The 22324-nt window shown below is 42.2% G+C and overlaps 1 protein-coding gene and 1 non-coding gene across 3 annotated transcripts in view; one reads left to right on the top strand and one right to left on the bottom strand.

Moving 5' to 3' along the window:
- Positions 1 to 311: 311 nt before the first annotated feature.
- The window catches only part of LOC138751620 (dual 3',5'-cyclic-AMP and -GMP phosphodiesterase 11A-like), a 272213-nt gene continuing 250200 nt past the window's right edge, over positions 312 to 22324 (top strand). For both annotated transcript variants that reach the window (XM_069914141.1, XM_069914140.1), the window contains exon 1: positions 312 to 1079. In XM_069914141.1, coding sequence (XP_069770242.1) covers positions 312 to 1079 — 768 coding nt within the window. The remainder of the gene's footprint in view (positions 1080 to 22324) is intronic.
- Positions 12338 to 12444, bottom strand: LOC138752097 (U6 spliceosomal RNA). The gene has a single exon (XR_011350371.1). It is a non-coding gene; the product is annotated as a U6 spliceosomal RNA (small nuclear RNA).

Here is a 22324-nt window from a genome sequence, read left to right as displayed (position 1 = left end):
TCATCTCAACTCTTCCTTCCGGAGAGAAAATAATTTGAATGGACGAGAATTGGCCTTTTTTTTGGGGGGGGGGGGGGGGGGACAGTTCTGGGCTAGCTAGCCCCTGGGGTCCGCCCTCTCTCCACCCCTGTTAAATCCGCGACGCCGAGCGTTGAGGACAGACGGTTTTCGGGGTGGAAGTGTGCGGAGAGCATCGGGCGAGCAGGGCTGAGCACTCTGCCGGGACAAGCAGGGGAAGGTCCCAGTCCCGGATCCGGAGATGCTGGCAACTTTTATTTCGAGGGCAGCCAACTTTTCTCCGATCCCATGCCATGGCCACCATCGACTTTTCGGAGGTGGAAGCGTTCCTGGACCGACACCCCGACCTCTTCGAAGACTACCTGCTGAGGAAAGGCAAACGCGAGTCAGTGAGCAAGTGGCTGAAGGTGCACAAGACGGCGAGGCAAACGGGAAGCGGGCAAGCGGGGCTCGGCGAGGAAAAGCACGTCTGCCGAGCCGAAGCCACGCTCCACCGGTCGTGCCAGAAAGATCTGAGAAGGAGTTTTGCCCGCTCCCGGGACATGACCTGCCACCACACCTACGACGAGCTGGTGTATCTGCGAGCTGCCGAGCGTGCCCCCAGCCCCAGTCGGAGAGCCCTGCTGCGGAAAGCCAGCTCGCTGCCGCTTACCCCCGCGCACCTGCTCAGCGCTTTGCTGGAGTCCAGGGTGAGCGCTCCTCAGTACGCCTCGGCCGCCAGCGACTCCAAGCGCTCGCTTAAGGAGACCAACGAGAGGGAGTTCTTCCTGGAACTGGTCAAGGACATCTCCAATGAGCTGGACCTCGCCAGCCTCAGCTCCAAGATCCTTATCAACCTGTGCATCATGGTGGACGCTGACCGCTGCTCCCTCTTCCTGGTCGAGGGGCCACCCCACAAGAAGAGGCTGGTCTCCAAGCTTTTCGATGTGCATTCGGGGACCACGGTGGTGCCATCGTCCAGCATGGAGAACTCCAACGAAGTCCAGGTACCGTGGGGCAAAGGAATAATCGGTTATGTGGCTGAACACGGGGAGACGATCAACATGCCTGACGCCTACGAGGTGAGCATTGGTTTGTATTGTCACCTTTTAACTCAAGACATCAAGGGCGACTTCTACGGGGACCCATTTTCTGTCTCTTTCACATCAAACACTTGGTCCAAAGTAAACCAATGCAAACTGTGAGAACCGAAGACCCAATGGGTATGACACAAAAGGCAATAGGGCGAGACTTCATGATACAGAACATTGGGAGGGAGGTGGGGGCTGGGGGAGAGGGGGAAGCTTGGTTTGAACCAGGTAGCCAAAACTAGACGCTGCAAATTTGTCCACATTGGGTTTAACTATGTTGAACTGTATTTTCTACGTTTTGGAGTGAAACAGGAAATACGGAGAGAGAATGAAATAAGGACATTTTAGGAAAATTTAAAAAAAAATTGAAGGGAGGGAATAGCTAATGTGAACTAGGGATACCATTACTTTAGGATGTGTTATGAAAAACGAGAATATTTCAGGAAAAAAAGTGTTTATAATATAAACAATAGACTGGAATAGAATCATGGTTGACAATACAAAATGTCCCTTTCTAATCACAAAAAGGTGCATCTTGGGTATGGGTACATTGGAAGACCATTGGTATTGTGTGAGGGCAGTGATCTACCAAAAGTGATGTAATGATGCATTCCACCAGAGTTGTCAGTATGGCAAGGGGAAGTAGATGTACAGTCTCCACAATTAATATTCAGAAAAAAAAACTAAGCATCTATGGATGCTAAGGATGTGCACCTGAACCCTTTTAAAGGCCCTTCATCAAAATGCTTCTCCTACCCACAATGGTTCAGCACTGACTAGAAGGGCCAAAGGGGTCTGTTTCTGTGCTGTAGTATTCTATGTTTCTAGTTGAAAAACTATTTTTGAAGGTGTCACGCATGCTGCAGCAGGAGGTATTTTAATCTTCTAAAAGCACTGGCGACTTGGATTATTGAAGAAACGGCCTCTTTTATATGGTTTAGTTGGTGTTTTGTGGGAAGTGGATGAAGGAAATCTAGCATTTCAATTGTTGACCAATGGTACAAGTTTTCTAGAGTGGAGCAGAGTGATGGGGAGGGACAATTTTCATCCCAAGGGCTATAAAAGACAAACATTTGTGTTATGATTACCACAATCCATCCCCCTGCTGGTTTTTGATTTCTACAAACTTGTCTTTTACAGCTCTAGAGACAAAAATTGTCCACCAGCCCCACCACTCTGTTCCACACGAGAAAAAGTTTGCTCCCACCGTTCAAAGCATACAGGGGGTATAGATTAACGGGGTATAAATTGGGCAGCACGGAGTCGTAGGCTAAAAACGGTGTATGTCTATATTTTAAAAAAATTGAGATTGGCAAGGTATGTTATGTGTCTTCAGGTATATTTATCTCTTTCTTGAGTTATTATTTCATTATCCCAAATCCTCTATTAGCAAAGCCTCCTGCGAGTTGAATTAATTAATTTATATTTATTTATATTCAGTGTTATAGTCAATACCATGCAAATGTTGCCCGCCCCCCCCCCCCCTTATTTTTGACACTGGCTGCCTGCCCCCTCTCTCCTAGGCCCTGGCCACCTGCCAATCTGAGCTCTAATGTACTGACCATGGACTCTCACCAAGGCCTCAGCTGCCCACCTACCGAAGCACCCAACTTCCTGACTGTGGACCCTCTCCTCGGCCCTGGCCACATACTCATCCAAGCTCCGAACCATGGACTCTCACTTAGACACTGGCCACCCTCCCATCTGAGCTCCCAACCGCAGACTCTCACCTAAGCCCTGGCCACAAGACCATCCAAGCTCCTGACACTCTGTATTGGGAAGGGTTGTGGCTGTCACATGATGGCACTGCCCCCTACCTAGTTGGGGGACACACCAGCTGCCATTTAAAGTTTGGTTCTGTGCCACCCATTACTGTTGGTTCCATGTAAATTACCTGGACTGACCTCTCCAGCCTGTCTGTACTTGGCCTTGGGCCATTGGCTGTTGTAATTGGATTAACTCTCCTGGCACCAAGCCACTTGTACCCTGTAAATGATCTGGGCTGGCCCTTCCAGCACTATAAAGGTGCCATGTGCTCTTTGTTCTCTCTCTTTGTCAGCTTGGGACCACCCTGCTTCACTCCAGGTCTAGAAATGTGGAAGGGTGCTGGAGAAACTGTTGGTAAGATGTGCACTGTTAAAAGGGTTGGGAGCATTTAATTAGTGTCCCTATAGCATAGAGCTGTGCCTACACTGAGTCAAGGGGTGGTGGGCATCATAGTGAATTTTCCTTGATCATTGAGTATGTGTGTTTGTATTTTGTTCCCATGACATTTTTCCCACATTCATTATTAATCGTCTGCTATTTCTTTCCCACGGCTGCTGTAAACTGCATGAGCTGCATCAGTTACCATTTCCGTCTGTAAATAAAATACTTGCCTTCTGTAAATAAAATACTTCCCCATTAGAATTGCATTCAGAGTCCTTGCCTTTGAGACCTACTAAACCTGTTTCCTCATTCACAACACGCTCCAACTGCGGACTTTCACCCAGGCCCTTGCCGACCGCCTAAACGAGCTTACAATGCTCTGAATGTAGACTGACCACCTGGTTGCAGCCAGCCGCCTGCTTATCTGAAGTCCCAAGCGTGGACTTAACCACCTGGCTCTTGCTAGCTGCCTGCCCATCTGAGCTCATGACGACTTGAGTGATGCAGGCACCTACTGTGGCCAAAAGTGGTATGTGTGTAATAGTTGACCCTTAAATTTTACATTAAAAATTGGTCCACAAAATGCAACTATTACATGTGTATATATGATATTCTATAAAAATAACTCAAATTACAACAATGCAGTTAAATCTCTTGAGCTGAAAACTTAGCGCTCTATATCTTCGCCACATATCTAAAGAACATCACCCCAGGTACCATTCTATTCAATCTCTTTTTCACTCTCTCCAAGTCCTTGACACACTTCTCATAATTGTCATGTCCAGGATTTATCACAGTACTCCAACTGAGCTGAATGGGTGATTTAAAAATATCAGTATCATTGCCTTCGGATATAGTCAAAGGTCGTTGCTGGGATAAGACCTGAGATGGCCCAGGACATTACTGAATGCTTTGTCCCAACCTGAAATCTCTGCATTGTGTTCTAAGGAAATAAGACTGCAAATCTTGGAAAGGATTTTCAGAAAGATCATTCCATTCGTAAATAATTAAGTGCATTGAAATTATAACCAAATATTAAGTTTAAATGATCATTGTTACATTTATGGGGATTTGACAGCTTGAGTCTTAACAATATCATTTCTAAGGGGAGAATTAAGGAGGTTGCCAAATAACTGCAAAACACTTTACTGGTAGCCGATGTAATGCACTGCTCTGGCTGATCGAAGTGTTTGGCTTGCAATTTCTGCATGTGATGACCTTTCTGGTGATTTTAACCGCATCATCGATGTGGCTGGGCAATCTGGCAGTACCATCAGCAGACTGGGACAGCTCCTCCAGATGCCTACTTGAGAAGGCTAAAGAAGCACAGCTGTGTGACACCTTCAGCAGCCCTACAGATGGAGCACGACCGCAGCCCACCTTGTTGAGATTGGACCGCTCAACCCAGCCTTCCTCTTGAATCCTGTATCTGTCAAAACCACTAGCGTCATCCTGGTCACCTACAGGGAGACCAGAAGGCAGGCAGAGGAATGTAGAAGTTGAAAGCATTTGCTGACCCCAGAGAATGTTGAACTAAAGAGGGATTACATAGGTTGGAGAACTGTGAAACCCCTTTTTGACTCCCCAATGAACTGGTGGGAAGCAGCCAATGAGAAAAATCAAGATGTTCTTTATGCTCAAAGGTGTTCAGAAAGCAAGAAGTGAGATAGTGGAGGTAAAGAACTATCAAGCCACACTTTTTAAAAAATCTTGAAATCCTCTAAAATCATCTTTTGATCAGAGTCCACTTAGTGGAGCAGGAAGAGACTTGCTCATGTCTCTTTCCAAAAGGTTCACATGGGGAGCTTTGTGGTCCACAGTCTTATGGAAGAGAAGGACTTAGTAACATCCTTGCAGATGGACATATTGAGGATAAATAGATCCTTTTATGCTAGTCCAGAAGTTCTCAACCTTATTTTCTCACTCACATAGAACTTTACTTAATCTCTTACAAACCATAGAGCTCCTCGGTATGTTATGCCATAGGTGCTCGCTGGTTAGTAGGGATTATTTAAGGTGGCATGTGAGTTTTGGGGGGGGGGAAGGTTGAGAATCACTATGCTAGTCTGAATGTCAGTAAAGTCACAAACAACACAGCTTCCCAGAAACTCCTATTGTCTATCTTGGAAGGTTTAGATGACAGCAAGCAGGTGAGTGGAACAGTTAACCAGAAGAATAGCAAAGCACTGCTCTGATGTAACTCATTTGACTGGTCCGCCATCTATTTAATCCGTCCAGGGGTGGCATGGTTAACATAATGGTTAGTGCAAGGTGTGCACTAACGGGTGGCCGGCGTCCAACCTTGATCGACAGGTGGTGTGACTTCTGAATAAATTTCAGAGAGGAAGGACATGTGATCATCCACAATTCATAATATTCCAGACAGGTAAGGAGGACACCTGTTTCTCCACAATCTACATCTAACAGTCATGCAAGGGAAGGACCACAGTGTAGGATCATTTCCACTACTGGACATTGAGTGGTTGAGATTGGTGGAGAAGCCCCTCAAACAATAGAGGACTAAGTTAGAGCCAATGGTGCCATGTAGTAAAATAAATGGTTAACACTACAATATACTGTAACAAAATGTAAATATGATATGATACTAAGAATGTGAGGAAAAGCTACATGTTTTTCTTTGTATATATTTTTTTATTGTGAATAAAGTTTAGCTTTGGGGAAAAATGTGTATTTTACTAGGTGACCAAAAATTTCTTACTACTTGACAAAGGTTCATCCTGATTACGAAAAGAATTGTAATATTTCAAACAGCATATTTAGATATTCAGTTATATTTGGATTTAAATACAAATGCAAATCTACATTCACCAAGAAATGAAGGAACAAGAAACTCTGGGACATGTTATGAGATGAGGGATTGTTTGGGCACTGCCCCAATACTGAGGTAATTTTTGAGCACTGTTGTTTAATGCTGTGGATTTATTATCCTTTAGTCTTTAGTAACTTTATTTAAAAAAAAATCAAAGCATTGAAATCAAAAAAATATTGAGAGTGGAAAATCAGCAATGGGACTGGTCATTAAATCAATGGCTAAAATTCAAGATTGAGCACTCTCAGGTTTTTTCTGTATGGTAAAGAATATGTTTTCATTTTGTGAGCATCTAGCATGTAGGAATGTGCAGTTTGAAATGATGCTTTGGATTGAAATTTGGTGAGGAAGTAATGTAATCAATTTCAACAAAACTATAATAATGATGAAACAAAATGCCAAGCAAAACTCCAATGATGTGCATACTGTGACAACAACAAAGTCCCTCAATGTATAACATAGTCAATAAGCAAAATAGTGTGGAACTGAAAGAATGAATAGAAAATCATGATTTTGTTAGCTTTTCAGGAGATTTAGGAGCCCTTGTACAATTTGAAATAGAATGCGAAGGACAATGCATAAATTTAAAAAGGACAACAGTGACCATGGGTCAAGAAAATCGAGGTCATGCTTATTTTGCAGGTGAACGAGTATGTAATAACAAATGTATTTTCTTTCATCGTCTCTGTATACCAGAGATTTGAATAAATCAATAGAATGCTGCAAAGATTAATCATTAGATGGGTAGCAAACAAAGATTAATACTTTCTGGCACTTTTAAAATTATGCGACTTTAACATTACCAAAATGAGAGAGAACACTTTGTGCCAAAAACGAGCTTTGCAACACTGATGATAAGAGGAACTATTTCTGTTATTTATCCAATATCTAGTGGTACCTGTAGTAATTGAGATGTTTTTTTTCAAGCAGGGTAATTCATGAATGATGAATTTATGATGGGCATAAATCATTGATGTGTAGTCCTGATCCATTTGTGGATTCAAAATATACATGAGGTATATCATTAAAATAGGTCTGTTTACAGAGTAACACAGGTCAGATTATATCCAGCTGAAACATGCAGTAAATAGTTACTCAGCAATTACCACTCAACTTTCATTCGACACTGATAACATTGCTGTTTGTTCTGAGGGCAGATCAGCAACCTGAAATGTTATATCTGATGAGATGATATGATACTGAATGAAATGCTGAGTATTTCAAGCACTTTCTTTCTCTTTTAGAGTTTGAATATTTCCCCGTTTGTTGCTTTGTAATCTTTCAATGTAATCTGAGTTGTGATTAATCATACAGCTACCTGGCTGCTGGCATCCAATAAATTGTTAGAAGCAAAACAAGTCGTCTGGTGTGCAACAGAACTGCTTTAGCTCTATGATTTCTATATATTAGTCAGAATGATTTCCAGGCTGTAATCTCACTCGAAAACATCTGATCTCTGCAGCTATGTATTGAGAAGAGAGATACAAATTTTAAAAATTTTTCTCTGAGTGTCATTGAAGTTTTCAATGTGCAACATTGACCTTTTATAATGATCATTGGGTCAATTGAGTACAAGAGCCAAGACGTCTTACACCTTTAATATAGAACCCTGTTCAGTTCACAACTTGAACAAAGAATATAGTAAAATACAGTGCAGGTCATTCAGCCCACCATGTCTGTGTGTCCATGAAGCCAAATAAACCTAACTCCATTGGCTTGCAAGTGGTCTGTATTGCTCTATTGTGAGCATTCAGTGATACAACAACAACTTCTTCCCCTCTGCCATCAGATACTGAATGAACAATAAACCATGGACACTACCTTACTTTGTCTTTTTATTGCTCTATTATAGAAATATTTGCAGTGTAATACTGCTGCAAAACAACAAATTTCATGATGCTTATAACAATAAATTCTGATTCTTATTCTATTTTTTGTGTATTCACAAATGTGACTAAGTGCCTCTTAAACCTTGTGAGCATATCTGCTTTTACCACCTCCCATTCCAGATGCATACCACTGTGCAAAAAGCCTTACAATTTTAAGAAGATTTTAATTTCCCCATTTCACTTTAAATGTACCATCTAGTATTTGACATTTCCACCCTGGAAAAAAGACTCTGATTATCTACCCTATCGCTGACATTCATAATTTTGTGTACTTCTGTCAAGCCACGTCTCAGCCCCCACTCCAGAGAAAATAAACCCAAGTTTGTTCATACTTTCCTCATAGCTAATACTTTTCAATCCAGACAACATTCCTGGCAAGCCTCTTTAGCACTCTCTCTGAAGCCTCCACATTTGTCTTATAGTGTGGGGACCAGAAGTGCACACAATACTTCAAATCTGATCTAATTCAAGTTCTATAATGGTGCCATATGAGTTGCCAACTTTTGTACTCAATGACTGATAAAGGCATGGATAGAATCTTGAACCATACTTCTGCTCTTCCAAAGGTTTAGTGGAGGTGTGGTGTCTTGTGCTTTGAAAATGACAGTGCATGGATCAGTAGAGCCTCAGACAGAAGCTTTCAGGAAAATCAAAAGACTTTCAAACACTCACACTGAAGGACTTCCTGCTGGCCGTTGATGGAGTAGCAGCTTTTTGAAGTTGCTCCAAATTATCTTAATGTTTCCAACCTTTTTAAATTCTTATTCTTAAACTCCACATTGCTTAGTGAATTTAATTGGATTAACAAATATAGCTACAAGGAGTAAAGCTCTTAGAGAAGAAGAGGACCCTCTTGTGCCTTTGGAGTCTATCATGGATTTGCTTTGACAACATAGGAAAGAATCCTCTGATGAATTACAACAATTCAGAAATGAATTTCAGCAGATGGATGCAAAATTGGATTCTTTTCAAAAAACTTTAGAAGAATATGATATAGATAAAGGGTTAAATCACTCTATAAAACGAAATAAGATTTTTGCTTATGTTGAAAAAAATTAAGGATCTGGTTTTAGATAAGTTTTTGTTTCTAAACTATCCACTTTGAATAAATCAGCTTTATTCATTCAATCTTTTTTTAGTCAAATGTGGTATTATTGATGCCTGGTGTTTTTTTTTCATCGAACAGGGAATATTCATTTTTTTCTTGCGTTCACCATACATATTCCTGGATTGACTATTTTTATTGATAGTCACATTATCCCACTAATTCAGTCTTGTGAATATAAAAATACAGTAATTTCTGACCATGCTCTTGTGTTATTATCTTTAAACTTTCCTGGTATGGTACTGGTGAGGATGGGTCAGCCCCTGTGTAACACTGGGGTACAGTACTGGTGGGGATGGGTAAACCCAGCGAAATTCCACCTGCATTGAATTCGCCCATCGTTATTGAATGAAGATCTACCGGGACCAATGCCTGAAGAGGGCGCACAAAATCAGTGAACCGGTGCAGACTCGAAAGGCCAACATGGCCTGTTTCCACTCCGTAAATGGTTATATGGTTATGGTCTTCCCCAAATAAATTCAACCCTATTATCTGATAAAGATTTTTTTAAAGTTCTTGCAGGAGCAAGTTATTCTCTTTTTTATTGAAAAAAATATTGTGGAAGAAACTTCTAGTCTTATTGTTTGTGAGGCTTTTAAGGCTTTTATTAGGGGACAAATTATCTCTTGTACTGCAAGCATTAAGAAAAAGGCAAATAAAGAGAAATCTAATTTAGTTAACCAATGGAAACAACTAGATTAAAGGTATGCTCTAACTCCAGATCCTGCTTTATATAAACGGCATGTGGAAATTAAAACTAAATATGAGCTTCTTCTAATGTATCCAAATGAAAGACCATTCTTAAAAAGTAAAAGTTAATTCTATATTCATTGAGGAGATAAAATGGGCAAGTTATTGGCTAATCAATTAAAAGCTTTAGTAGCCAAATGGCCAGTCAAAGAAATTTGTAACGCTAATGGTGTTATGACAACTGATCATTTAGAAATAAATAATACCTTTAAGGAATTTTATTCTGAACTGTATATTTCAGACTCTCTTAAGGATAATATTGTAATGAATAATTTTTTAGATGAATTGAATATTCCTGTACTATCTGCTGATAATCAAAAGCAATTGGATCAACCTATTTCACATGAATAAATTGCTGAGGCTGTATGTTCATTACATTCTGGGAAGTTACCAGGTCCTGATAGATTTCCTGGAGAACTTTATAAGGCTTTTTCCTCAGTGCTTGCACTTCACCTATGTTCTGGTTTTTTTCAACTGATTCTTTTAAGCTGGGAAAGTTGCCACTGTCCTTTTTACAAGGCTTCCATCTTGGTAATTCTTTAAAAGTATAAAAATCCAGTCAACTGCTCTTCATACAGGCCAATTTCTCTACTCAACATTGATATTAAAATTCTATCCAAAATTTTGGCTCGTAGACTTGAAAAATATTTTGTCATTTATTATATCTGATGATCAGTCTGGATTTATTAAAATTGGTGTTCCCATTTCAATTTGCGCTGTTTAGTAAATATTATATACTCTCCTTCTAAGGAGGTTTCAGAATGTATGATATCTCTGGATGCAGAGAAGGCTTTTAATTGGGTAGAATGGAATTATTTATTTAAGAACAGTAATATTTGATTTTGAGGCTGACTTGATTCAATGGATTAAATTATTATATCTAATCCCTTCTGCCTGTGTTCTTACTAATTTTCAGAATTCTAAAACATTTAAAATTCAGCATCGAATGAGACAAGGATGCTCTTGTGTTTTGACCCAGCTCTAGAACCTTAGCTATTGCTTTTCGAGAATCTAATGATGTTACTGGCATTTTAAGGAAGGGCACAGCCCACAAAGTTTTGCTTTATGTTGCTAATTTATTGCTTTTTATTTCTAATCTTGAGTCCTCATTGCCTTCTATGCTTTCTTTAATTTCTAATTTTAGTCAATTTTCTGGTTATAAGTTAAATCTACATAAAAGTTAACTTTTTCCTTTGAATAATTTGGTACTGATAAATACTAACCTTCCTTTTAAAATTATAAGAAATCAATTTACTTATTTGGGTGTAACAATGATTAAAAATTATAAACACTTATTCAATGAAAAATTTCTCACTTGAATAAAATACGTGAGAGGTGTGTTATCTAATTGGTCACCCCTTTCTTTATCATTGGTTGGTCGAATCAACTCCATTAAAATGTATATATTACCTAAATTTATATACTTTTTTTCAGGCTTTGCCTGTTTCTATTCCTGTCTTTTTTTAAATTCCCTTCATTCAATCTTATCTTCTTGTATATTGAAGAACATATACCCTTGGCTAAAGTCCATCTGCAAAGACTTAAAAAGAATGGAGGTTTAGCCTTACCAAACATTAGGTTCTATTATTGGGTCATTACTATATTAAATCTTAGATTTTGTTCATATTATATTAACTGTGAAGACTGTCCAATATGGGTCCCTTTGGAATCTAGCTCTATTACAAATTTTTCTACTTTTTCTCTTTTTTGGATCCTCACGACCCATATTTATAAATAAATTAACTGACAACCCACTGGTTAAACATACTTTGAGGATCTGAATACAATTTAGAAAATGTTTTGGTTTACTGAGATTTTCTCTCTCTAGTCCTATTTTTTTCTAATTATTTCTTTAAACCTTCCATGAATGACGTAGCTTTTAAAGAATTAGGCATTAAATGTTTCAAAGACTTATTTATTGAAGGAAGTCTTGCTTATTTTGAACAATTGTCTGTTAAATATATCAAAAAGCCTTGGGAACGGGACCTATAGCCTTTAATCTCTGAGGAAACTTGAAATGTAATTTTTAAATTGGTTAATACCTCATATTTATGTGCTCCCACTCCCTCCTACAATTTAAAGTAGCCCATAGGACTCGCATGTTTGTTACTGTTGGAGAGAGTGGCATAACTTTAATGGCATAGGATTTGCATGGATGAGCTTTTATTCTCTTTTAGTTAGGTGGGCAGTGTTAGTCAAATGGAAGGATGTTTCCCTGACTATTCATACTCAATGGATACATGACATTATGTCAAGTTTAAATTTGGAGAAGATTATTTGCTCAATTTCTGATTTGAATGTAAAATTTCAAACATTATGGGGACTCTTTTTTGATTACTTTCATAATTTTTGATTTGGTGTTAATGCTGAGATGTTGACTAATAAGGAATATTTTTTCCTCTCTTTAATTGAGAATTTGGAGTACCTTTGATGAACTGGTATGATTGAAGTGCAATGTATGATTTTTTTACTTTTAACATGTATTCTTATATCCTCTTCATTTTGCGATGTAGAATTAATTTTTTTTAAAAATATGGAACGTTTCATGAATTTGTGTGTCATCCTTGCGCAGGGGCCATACTAATCTTCTCTGTATCGTTCCAGTTTTAGTATATGTGCTACCGAAGCGAGCACGTAGAATTTCAATAAAAATATTTTAAAAGGAAGCACTGAACTAATTGTCTTATTCTAGTTGGTCCTTGTTCTGATTGTTGGATTTCTCCTTTTCAAACTGTCCACCAGACCTAGGAGGCTTATATTGACAGATCAGCTGGCAGTTATGGAACATGCAAGAAGCCAGAGATTGTCCAATACGCTCCATCTTGTAAAGATTATAAAATGGTAAAAGGAGAGACAGTGAGGCAGTCATTTGTGCCTGATGAAGCTTGGCACATGTCTTGGGTAAACTTGTACCTCTCACTTTGTTCGTTTTAGACTGGTCACAGTGTTTGAGCTACCGAAAGAAAATAGACACACAACCGAAAGGAGTTCAGTTTATACAAATGTTTATTACAAATTCAAAAGCTGATTTCAAACTACAATATGCAAGCCCTTCCCAACTATACTTATCAACGCCTGGACTGGTCCCAACTGCTGAAGCGAGGCAACAACTGCACACTTGTAGGGTTGTAGTAGGCAGTCAGAGTGCCGGTAGCAGCTTCTCCACCTCCTCCGACCGGGACATTGGCTGGACTCTAGAAGTTCTTCTTCTTGCTGAGAGATGTTGCCACCTCTCGGACAGGCTCAAACTTTAGCAGCGGGACCATGGCTTATATTACCCAAAAACTGCTTACCCAAGCATCTATTCCCAGCACAGCAAGAAAGATAAGCGAGCAAGCTAGCATGCTAGGCTTCTATCGAATAACATAATTTTCAGATTATCACTTTGAATACAATGGTTTATTTTGCATCAAGGCTAGGCCTCTGACAGTCTGCGACCAAAACAAGCAGGAAGATTAAATGTTGTTGGTACACAGATGTCCTTTCTTCAGATAACTGCATCTCTGGCCCCTCGGTGGAATTTAACTTATGTCTGCTGATTCTAAAAAACAAGCAGATTTTCGGGCTTGCAGAAGCAAAGGCTGCAAATGTAAAAAACACGGTTTAAATCTTCCATTACATTCCACCCCTTTGTTACAGGCTGTCAGACACGAGACTTAACAAGCATAAGAGTACAAAAAGAGAAATCAAAACTACAATAATCACAAAAACAAGCAATAATGCAAGCAACCGATGGAGAATTGTGTGACCCAATCCACAAACCAAATATAGGAACCGAGACTTCACTTGAGGCGGGTGACCGAGGACTTCCTTGATGTAATGCATCGGACCGTGTCCCCCACGGGCAACTCCCTCGGAACGTCCTCGTCATTACAAATCCAATTGTTGACACCAAAGCAGCTGTTAAGCCAGATCACCAGGAGCATAAGACAGAGAACCTGGAACAAAGAAGCCTGACACATGTCACTCACGATACCGTAAGCTTTCAGTGTTTAAACAGACTAAATCATCCTGTCCCTCAATAGCTACCCACCGAGTGTTACCCTGGGCAGGTGTCACTATTTCTCCTTTTACAGGAGGGCCGCTACCTGGTGGTGCCACCCATACTTTTTGTCCGGCATTCTCTAGTTTGGGAGTGGGGGGCAATGGCTGTTTTTCCTCTGGAATAGGCTGTAGTTCAGAAGCGTGAAGAAGTCGGTGGAAAGGTGGAAAGGGCGATGATTCAAATTGTCAGCTGCCTGCTGCAGCACATGGCACCACCCATTCAGGGTCCCCAGTGGTGTTAACAAATGAATTTGTTCCTTCAGTAAGCCGTTCATTCATTCAACTAACCCAGCAGCCTGCGGGTAATAAGGAATATGGTGAACCCATAAGATACCGTTGTCATTTGCCCAATCACAGATTGCCTTCCCGGAGAAGTGCGAGCCATTATCAGACTGAATCTCCTCTGGAACATCATAACGAGAAATTAAATGGTTTAGTCCTTGGATAGTGCTAGCTTGGTCAGCCGTTTTAGTGGGAAAAGCAAAAACCAGGCCCGAAAAGGTGTCAACCATTACTAGGACATAACGTTTACCCATACAGTCTGGCATGGGGCCTATGTAATCAATTTGCCAGACCGCAGCTGAGCGAGCACCCCGTTTTATTCGGCCATGCGGACCAGGAGGAACGGTGCGGGACTTCACATGCTGACATGCTGGGCATGTACACACAACCATGCGGACATCACCCTGATGGACGGGTAAAGCATGTGTACGGGCCCACATAGCTGAGCCCTTCTCCCCCAAATGGCCTCTCTGTTCATGTGCCCATCTAGCCAGGGGGACGGTATCGGCGCGGCTGATAGAGGCAAGCTGATCTGCTACTGCATTATGTTGTGCCATGTTCGATGTCGCATTGGTATGGGCGTCAATGTGATATACGGTTATCTCATGATGATGGGAAGCATCCCACAACAGCTGCCACAACTGTTTGCCCCATACTGGGCAGTCATGCACCAGCCAGTCATTCTTTTGCCAATCAGGCATCCATACCACTAGTCCATTAGCCACAGCCCAGGAATCAGTAAACAGGCAAAGAGGGTGATCATGGGGGTCTAGTGGTAAAGTGACCGCCTTCAACTCAGCATACTGACTGGAGCCATTATCCCCCTCCTCCAATGTGAGTTCCTGACTTGGGATGGTAAGCCACCACCTTCCACTTATGCTTTCCTTGCACCCACCGGCTGCTACCATCAGTAAACCAGGAGTGAGCGAATCATGTAGTTTACCCCACTGAACTGGTGAAGGGGGTAAAGGAGGGTGCAAGGCGGGTTCAATGTCCTATGACGAGACGGAAGATCAGCCACCTGTTCGTGTATGCGGCCCACCCCTTTAGGCCCTCTGGTCGCACGACTCTGAATATACCACCCATTTAACAATAGAAGACTGCTGAGCCCGTCCGATCTTTAGATTAGCGTCATTAGCCAGGACCCAATTCATTATTGGAAGTGTAGGTCGCAATTGAACATCTGCATTGCCTGTCATTCTTTCAGTCTCCAGCAGGGCCCAGTAACAGGCTAGTAACTGCTGTTCTAAAGCAGAATAATGAGTGGCAGCCTCTGGCATGGTTCGTGACCAGAATCCCAGCGGGACTCGGCGGCCCTCTTGTTTCTGCCAGAGGCTCCAGGAGGCCACATCATCAGTAATGGAGACCTGTAGTTCGTAGGGGGTATCTGGGATGCGGGGAGCAATGGGCAGGGCCTGAAGAATAGCCTGCTTGGCGGACTGGAACGCCCTTTCCTGATCGTCACCCCATACAAAGTCTGTTTTCTTTTGGGTAACCTTATATAGAGGACGTAAAAGCAATGCCAAGTGTGGAATATGGCGTCACCAGTATCCCAATAACCCCAGGAAACGCTGGGTCTCTTTTTTGTTAGTAGGAGTGGCCAAGTCTGCAATTTTATTGCAAACTTTATCGGGAACCACCTGTTCTCCAGCATGCCATTGAATTCCAAGGAAAATAACCATCTGGGATGGGCCCTGTACCTTGGCAGGGGTATCTTGGACACTCTTATGGATAATAGTAGCATCTGTACTATAATAGAACCTTCCTGTACCATCTCTTCTGTGGCCCCTTGGATCATTACATCATCAATATAATGGTGAATCAAGAGAGAAGGAGATACTGGCACCATCTCTAAATCACGGGCAATTAGGCCGTGGCAAATAGTGGGAGAGTGTACATAACCCTGAGGGAGGCGGGTGAAGGTATACTGGCACCCCTTCCAGGTAAAGGCGAACTGATCCTGTGAGTCCTCAGCTATAAGAATACTGAAGAAGGCATTAGCGAGATCAATGACAGCATACCATGTTCCTGAGTTCCCAGTAGCAATGTTTTCAATAAGGGTAACAATGTCCGGAACTGCCGAAGCATATGGTGGGGCATGTTTGTTCAGAAAACGATAATCAACTGTCATTCTCCAGGAGCTATCTGCCTTCTGGACTGGCCAAACAGGGCTATTAAAGGGTGACGTTGCGGGCCTCACTACCCCTTCTTCTTGCAAAGCATCGATGGTGGCACTAATCTCTTCTTGCCCTCCAGGGAGGTGATATTGTGGAATGCACACTGGTTTCATGGGGGGGGGGGGGTGGCACCATCACAGGATCCCACTTAGCCTGACTCACCACTAGTCTTTTTGTAATAGTCCGAATTCCAAATGCAAATCCCCCTTGTCTAGTATTAGGGGCTGTACCTGCCAACATATTAATACCCAGGATACACTCGTTAGTGGCAGCCACCAGTGCATGTAACCATACAGGGGAAGGGCTCTCACCCACCGTGGCATGGACTTTTATTTCCTTTGCCAGGGAGACCGCTCCTCCCAACCCCTTTATTTGAAATGTTGGTCCAGTCCAGAGGTCGGGGTTACCTGGAATCACCGAGTGCTCCACACCGGTATTGACCAAGGTCAAATATTGGCGGTCATTACCCCCACCCCAATGTATTGTTAACGGTATGTAGGGCCGTGGGTCCCCGTGTATCCGCCGTATCTCAATTGAGTAGACACGGGAGCCCTGCCCACACCTTCATGCTTTAGTAGGGTTCGGGGGCTTCCAGGACCACAAGCTACTATTATCCATAAGAGCCTTGTTAACCATTTGTTGTATCTCATCATGGGTAACTGGAGCAGGAGAAGCCGGCTTGAATGAAGCAGCAGTGGGAGCAGAGGGCACAGCTGGGCCAGGAAGACTCAGCAGCTGGGGATGATGTATGTTCCCCTGCCTCAAATGCCCTGCATACAAGGCAGAGGCCAGGGCCTGTTGATGAATTACTGCTATACTCTCCTCTGGGGTTCCCCAATTATTCTGCAAATGTAAATCCCAATCTACTGGTGATGGGTATACTAGTAGCAGGGCATCCCCCTAGTAAGTAAGTAATCCACCTCTCTCCCTCTACCCCACAGCTCAGCAGTGACCTGGATATCAGTGGTCCTAATCCCAACAATTCCTCAGGGGTTAAAAATACATTACCCTTCCTTGTTCCCAGACACGCAGGAGCCAGGCTGCCAGAGTTTCTCCCGCCTTTTGCCTAAATTGATCTCCAATGGCAGCCAGCTCTTTTATAGAGAAGTCACGGATCATTGACTCCTTCCAACCCCTGTTCCCACTTTGGCCCACAGGGTCCTCCACTCAGTCTAGGGGAGGAGGCTGAGGCCATTCTGTAGAGGTGGTAGGCCATAGAGCATAAGCAGGGGTTTGGATATTTTCCCCTCGGTCCGCTTGGGAGATCGGGGTATCTATCCCTTCAATCTCTTCCCTTACATCATCCCCCCTTCCGTCTGTTTGGGAAGTCTGCTGCCTTATGGGGTGGGCGTGAACAGCAGGTGGAGAGGGTAGTATGTTAGGCACATGCTGAGGAGTATCTGCATTATTACCATGGTCATCATTCCAGATATTCCCGTCCCATTCATCAATTACATCAGGGTCGTCGCCATTCCTTATCATGGCACGAATACGATATGAATTGGATTCTACTCCATGCCTTTCTTTATCTGCACAGAGCTACTGCCGGAGTTTAATATTCCAGCAGATCATTTGGACATGCTTATCTTCCAATTTTTTGGCTCAGTCCTGACTGGTGCGAACAATCTCGCTCATCATGGAACAGTGTTGTCACCCCTCCTCGAGTTGCTCTATCTTGTGCTGAGATTCTACTTCTCTTTGAACTAATTCTGCTTCACGCTGAACAGCGCAGCATAAGGCTGTGGCCAGCTGCCAAAAACTGTCTGTCAACGTCCCCTTTTTACCAGGAAATTTACTTTCTCGAAGTAGAGTGGCAACCTGCTCTCCCAGAAGTGCACTTGATGGATCTAACTTTTCATCCCAACTAATGGTTGTTCCCAACAAAGACAGGGTATTGGCCAACATGCCAAACCCTTCGTCTTTGGAAGTCCATCCCAGAATCAAGAACTGCTCAGGGCTCACCTCTTTCTTTTGGCAAAACATCTTGAGACCAATCCTGCCGACTATGCCAATTGTCTTGGGTAAACTTGTACCTCTCACTTTGTTCATTTTAGACTGGTCACAGTGTTTGAGCTACCGAAAGAAAATAGACACACACACCAAAAGCAGTTTATACAAATGTTTATTACAAATTCAAAAGCTGATTTCAAACTACAATATGCAAGCCCTTCCCAACTATACTTATCAACGCCTGGACTGGTCCCAACTGCCAAAGTGAGGCAACGACTGAACACTTGTAGTAGGTTGTCATGGCGCTGGTAGCAGCTTCTCCACCTCCCCTGACCAGGACGTTGGCTGGACTCTAGAAGTTCTTCTTGCTGAGAGACGTTGCCACATCTCGGAGAGTCTCAAACTTCAGCAGCGGGACCATGGCTTATATTACCCAAAAACTGCTTACCCAAGCATCTATTCCCAGCACAGCAAGAAAGATAAGCGAGCAAGCTAGCATGCTAGGCTTCTATCGAATAATATAATTTTCAGCTTATCACTTTGAATACAATGGTTTATTTTGCATCAAGGCTAGGCCTCTGACAGTCTGTGACCAAAACAAGCAGGAAGATTAAATGTTGTTGGTACACAGATGTCCTTTCATCAGATAATTGCATCGCTGGCCCCTCGGTGGAATTTAGCTTATGTCTGCTGATTCTAAAAAACAAGCAGGTTCTCAACCTTGCAGAAGCAAAGGCTGCAAAAGTAAAAAACACATTTTAAATCTTCCATTACAGCCCAGCAATACATATTCAAGCCAGAATTAGAAGACTGATTAAGAAAAATTCAGTTTGTGAGAGGAGAGTTGAGCATTAGTCATATTGGCTGAAATGCAAATAAGGAGCAGGATGAGTCACAGCCCCTTGAGCCAGTTCCATTATTTAATAAAATATCATGCTGAATTGAATCATTCATTGACAGGTTAAAACTTTGTTTGATGTGCTATCCAAATGTATATCCATATGAAAATGATAAGAGCAGGTTTTTTTTAAAAAACTGTTTCTGTGCTTATTGATAATGCTAACCACCTTATTCCCATTTTATTTAAAATTGCTGTACCATCGCTGTTCCCTCTAAACTGTACACGTGCACGCATGCACACATTTTGTGACCAGTTCACAAAAGAAATTAATGTGCACACAAAAGGTTAGTTACCTAAAATAATGTAGTAAATAATAATATCCTTATTTGAAAGTAATCTCTTAGCTAACTGTTTCTGTTAACTAGTTAGTTTGTTTTTCAATATCACATACCAAGTTTACATTTGCACAAACATTCAATGTGCACCTACTTTTGTCACAAGAAAAAAGGTGCACAACATAATATTTTTGCACACACTGACTACTAAAAATTAGAGGGAAAACATTGTGTACCCTCCCTAACATGTTCTATATCAAGCTTTTTATATTGATTGGCGTTGTTGCTTTTTTAAAAATGGTGCCAATGTTTGAAAATCTTTGTCGCAACTTGTCAAGCAGAAGTTCATGTTTATACATGTACAGCTCAATGAAACAGCATTTCGTTGGATGATGGCATGTGCACAAAAACATACATACATACATAAAGATCACATAAATGATCAAAATAAATATTTGGGATGATTGTCATGAATACAGGATATCCTTCATCAGTCTCCCAGCCTGTGGGAAGAGGCAATTTTCCAGACTGGCAGTTCTTATTTTGATGCTCCTGCACCACCTTTTTGAAGGTAATGGGTTCAAGATACTGGGCACTGGATGTAAAGGGTATTCGGTAATTCTTTGAGGCCCTTTTAGAGAGTGCTCCCAGTAAACATCGTGTCTAGAGGAAAGGAAGTCCCCAGTGATCCTCGCAGCTGTTTTAATGATTCTATGGACTTCTGGTCTGATGCTTTGCAGCTAACGCACCCCACAATGATGCAGTCACACAGGATACACTCAGTTGTGCTCCTATAAAAATTTGTCAAGATGGGAGTCAGTAGCCTTGCCTTCCTAAACCTCCTTAGGAAGTGCAGGCACTGCTATGCCTTTCTGACTAATGAATAGGTGTTTTGAGTCCAGATAGATTGACCCTTGAATGCATGCCAAGGAATGCTCTCAACCTCTCCATGATGGAACCACTATCTGCTCCTTTGTCTTGTCCAAGTTGAGACTCGGGTGGATCTCACATAATTTCAAGAGCCTTTCAACTGCCTCTCTGTAATGCGACACATCATTGTTGCTGATGAGGCCAAATACTGTGGTATCATCTGCAAATTGATGATTCTGTTGGATGAATCTGGCAACACAGTCAACAGTGTGAACAGCAGCAAAATGAGTACACAGCCCTGAGGTGCACGAGTAGTTACTGTGATGGAGTTTGACGTTTTGCTGCTGGTAATCTGACAGACTGTGGTCTTTCCATCAAGAACTGATCCAATATAATGCCCAACTATCTCTCTCTATTTTGCTTCAGATATTGTCTTGTATTATGATTTAACCTTAAAAGAACAGAAACATTTTGCAATTTCTCCATATTTAAAGGATATGAGACCACCATTTATTGTTCTTTACTATCTGGATCTATCACTTTTTTGGAAAAGCTACTTTGTGCTGAAAGTACTCTGATATTGGCACTGATTTGTTCTAATACAACAAAAATACATTTTACAGTGAAATAAAAGATAAATGTATCCATGAAGCGTTCTGGCCCGAAATATCGATTATTCTTTTTCTTACTCCTAAAGCAGAAAATGGTGGCACTGTTGGAACCGCTGAAACGGCAGCGCTGGTGCGGACCCTCAGGGTCCAACTGCCCAGTCAACTGCACAGGCTTTGAATGGCCTGTTAAAGGAGCCAATAGTAGTTTTATTTAAAATCCCATGATCACAGGGTCTGCAGCCAAGATGGTAGCGTCTCTGACTGGCAGCAGCCATGATGGGTTGCACATTCCAAGGGAGTGGAGGATTGATGCAAGGCACTAGAAAACAGGGAGACCATCTCCCATGTGAGAAGAAGAAACAGAGGAGATGACCCATGGGACGGTGACCACAGCAATAGACCAGTGATGGGGTTCTGCAGCTGAAAGACCAACGCATGCGGTGGGCTGCTGGCGACTTGAGGCAAGCAACCCACAGAGGCTGTAGGCTGCTAGAGACTACTGTTGGAAGGCTCATGCCAGGCTGTGGACTTTTGGAGACTGGCTTGAAACTGGCTGAAGGGGGTATCAGGTATCTGAATCTGGATGCAAGGAGGTGCTGAAGGGTTCCTGACTGCATCGGAGGATCAGATCTTGAACTCACATTGGCAGTGGTTTGGATTAGACTCTGTGTGGCTGCGGAATCTGAGGAAGCACTCAAGGTGAATCTACGTTCACTTGGTGACTCTGGGGGGGCTCTCTTTTGCTTCCCTTTCCCTGACTGTAAGACGGCGCTTCAGGCAATTTCTGCCAATGGCGAATCTGTCTGCCTTACAGCAGGCAAAAGCAATTTCATGTAATATGACACAATTTTATTGCAATGACAATAAATTGAATCTTGATGCTGGTTGACTCATTGAGTTCCTCCTGCACATTGTGTTTTGCTCCATAGTCCCCCACGAATCTCTGGATATATCCAAGTCAAAGTTGTCTTGATGGCTTTCCATAGCAGCGGCTAATAGCTAATTTACTTTTTGACCTTCTAATAGTTAATTTACATTTAATTTAATTTGGACATACAGCACGGTAATGGGTCATTTTGGCTTATGACCCCATGCCGCCCAATTGCACCCAATTGACCTACAATCCCCCTGTGCAATTTTAATGGTGGGAGGAAACCGGAGCCCCTGGGGAAAACCCACGCAGACCTTGGGAGAACGTACCAACTTACAGACAGCATGGGATTTGAAGCCTAGTCCTGATCACTGGTGCTGTAAAGGTGTTGCACCTACCACTATGCCAACCATGCTGCCCCAGTTCTATCACCTGCTTGGGAGACTCTATTAAACAAGCATTAGTAAATTGTTGCACAGCATTTTATAGATAGCTTAAACTAAAGGTGGTAGTGGAGGGAATGAATGAATTAT

Source organism: Narcine bancroftii, chromosome 1, assembly GCF_036971445.1.
Source record: "Narcine bancroftii isolate sNarBan1 chromosome 1, sNarBan1.hap1, whole genome shotgun sequence".
Lineage (NCBI taxonomy): Eukaryota > Metazoa > Chordata > Chondrichthyes > Torpediniformes > Narcinidae > Narcine > Narcine bancroftii.
This window is presented reverse-complemented; position numbering and strand designations above follow the sequence as displayed.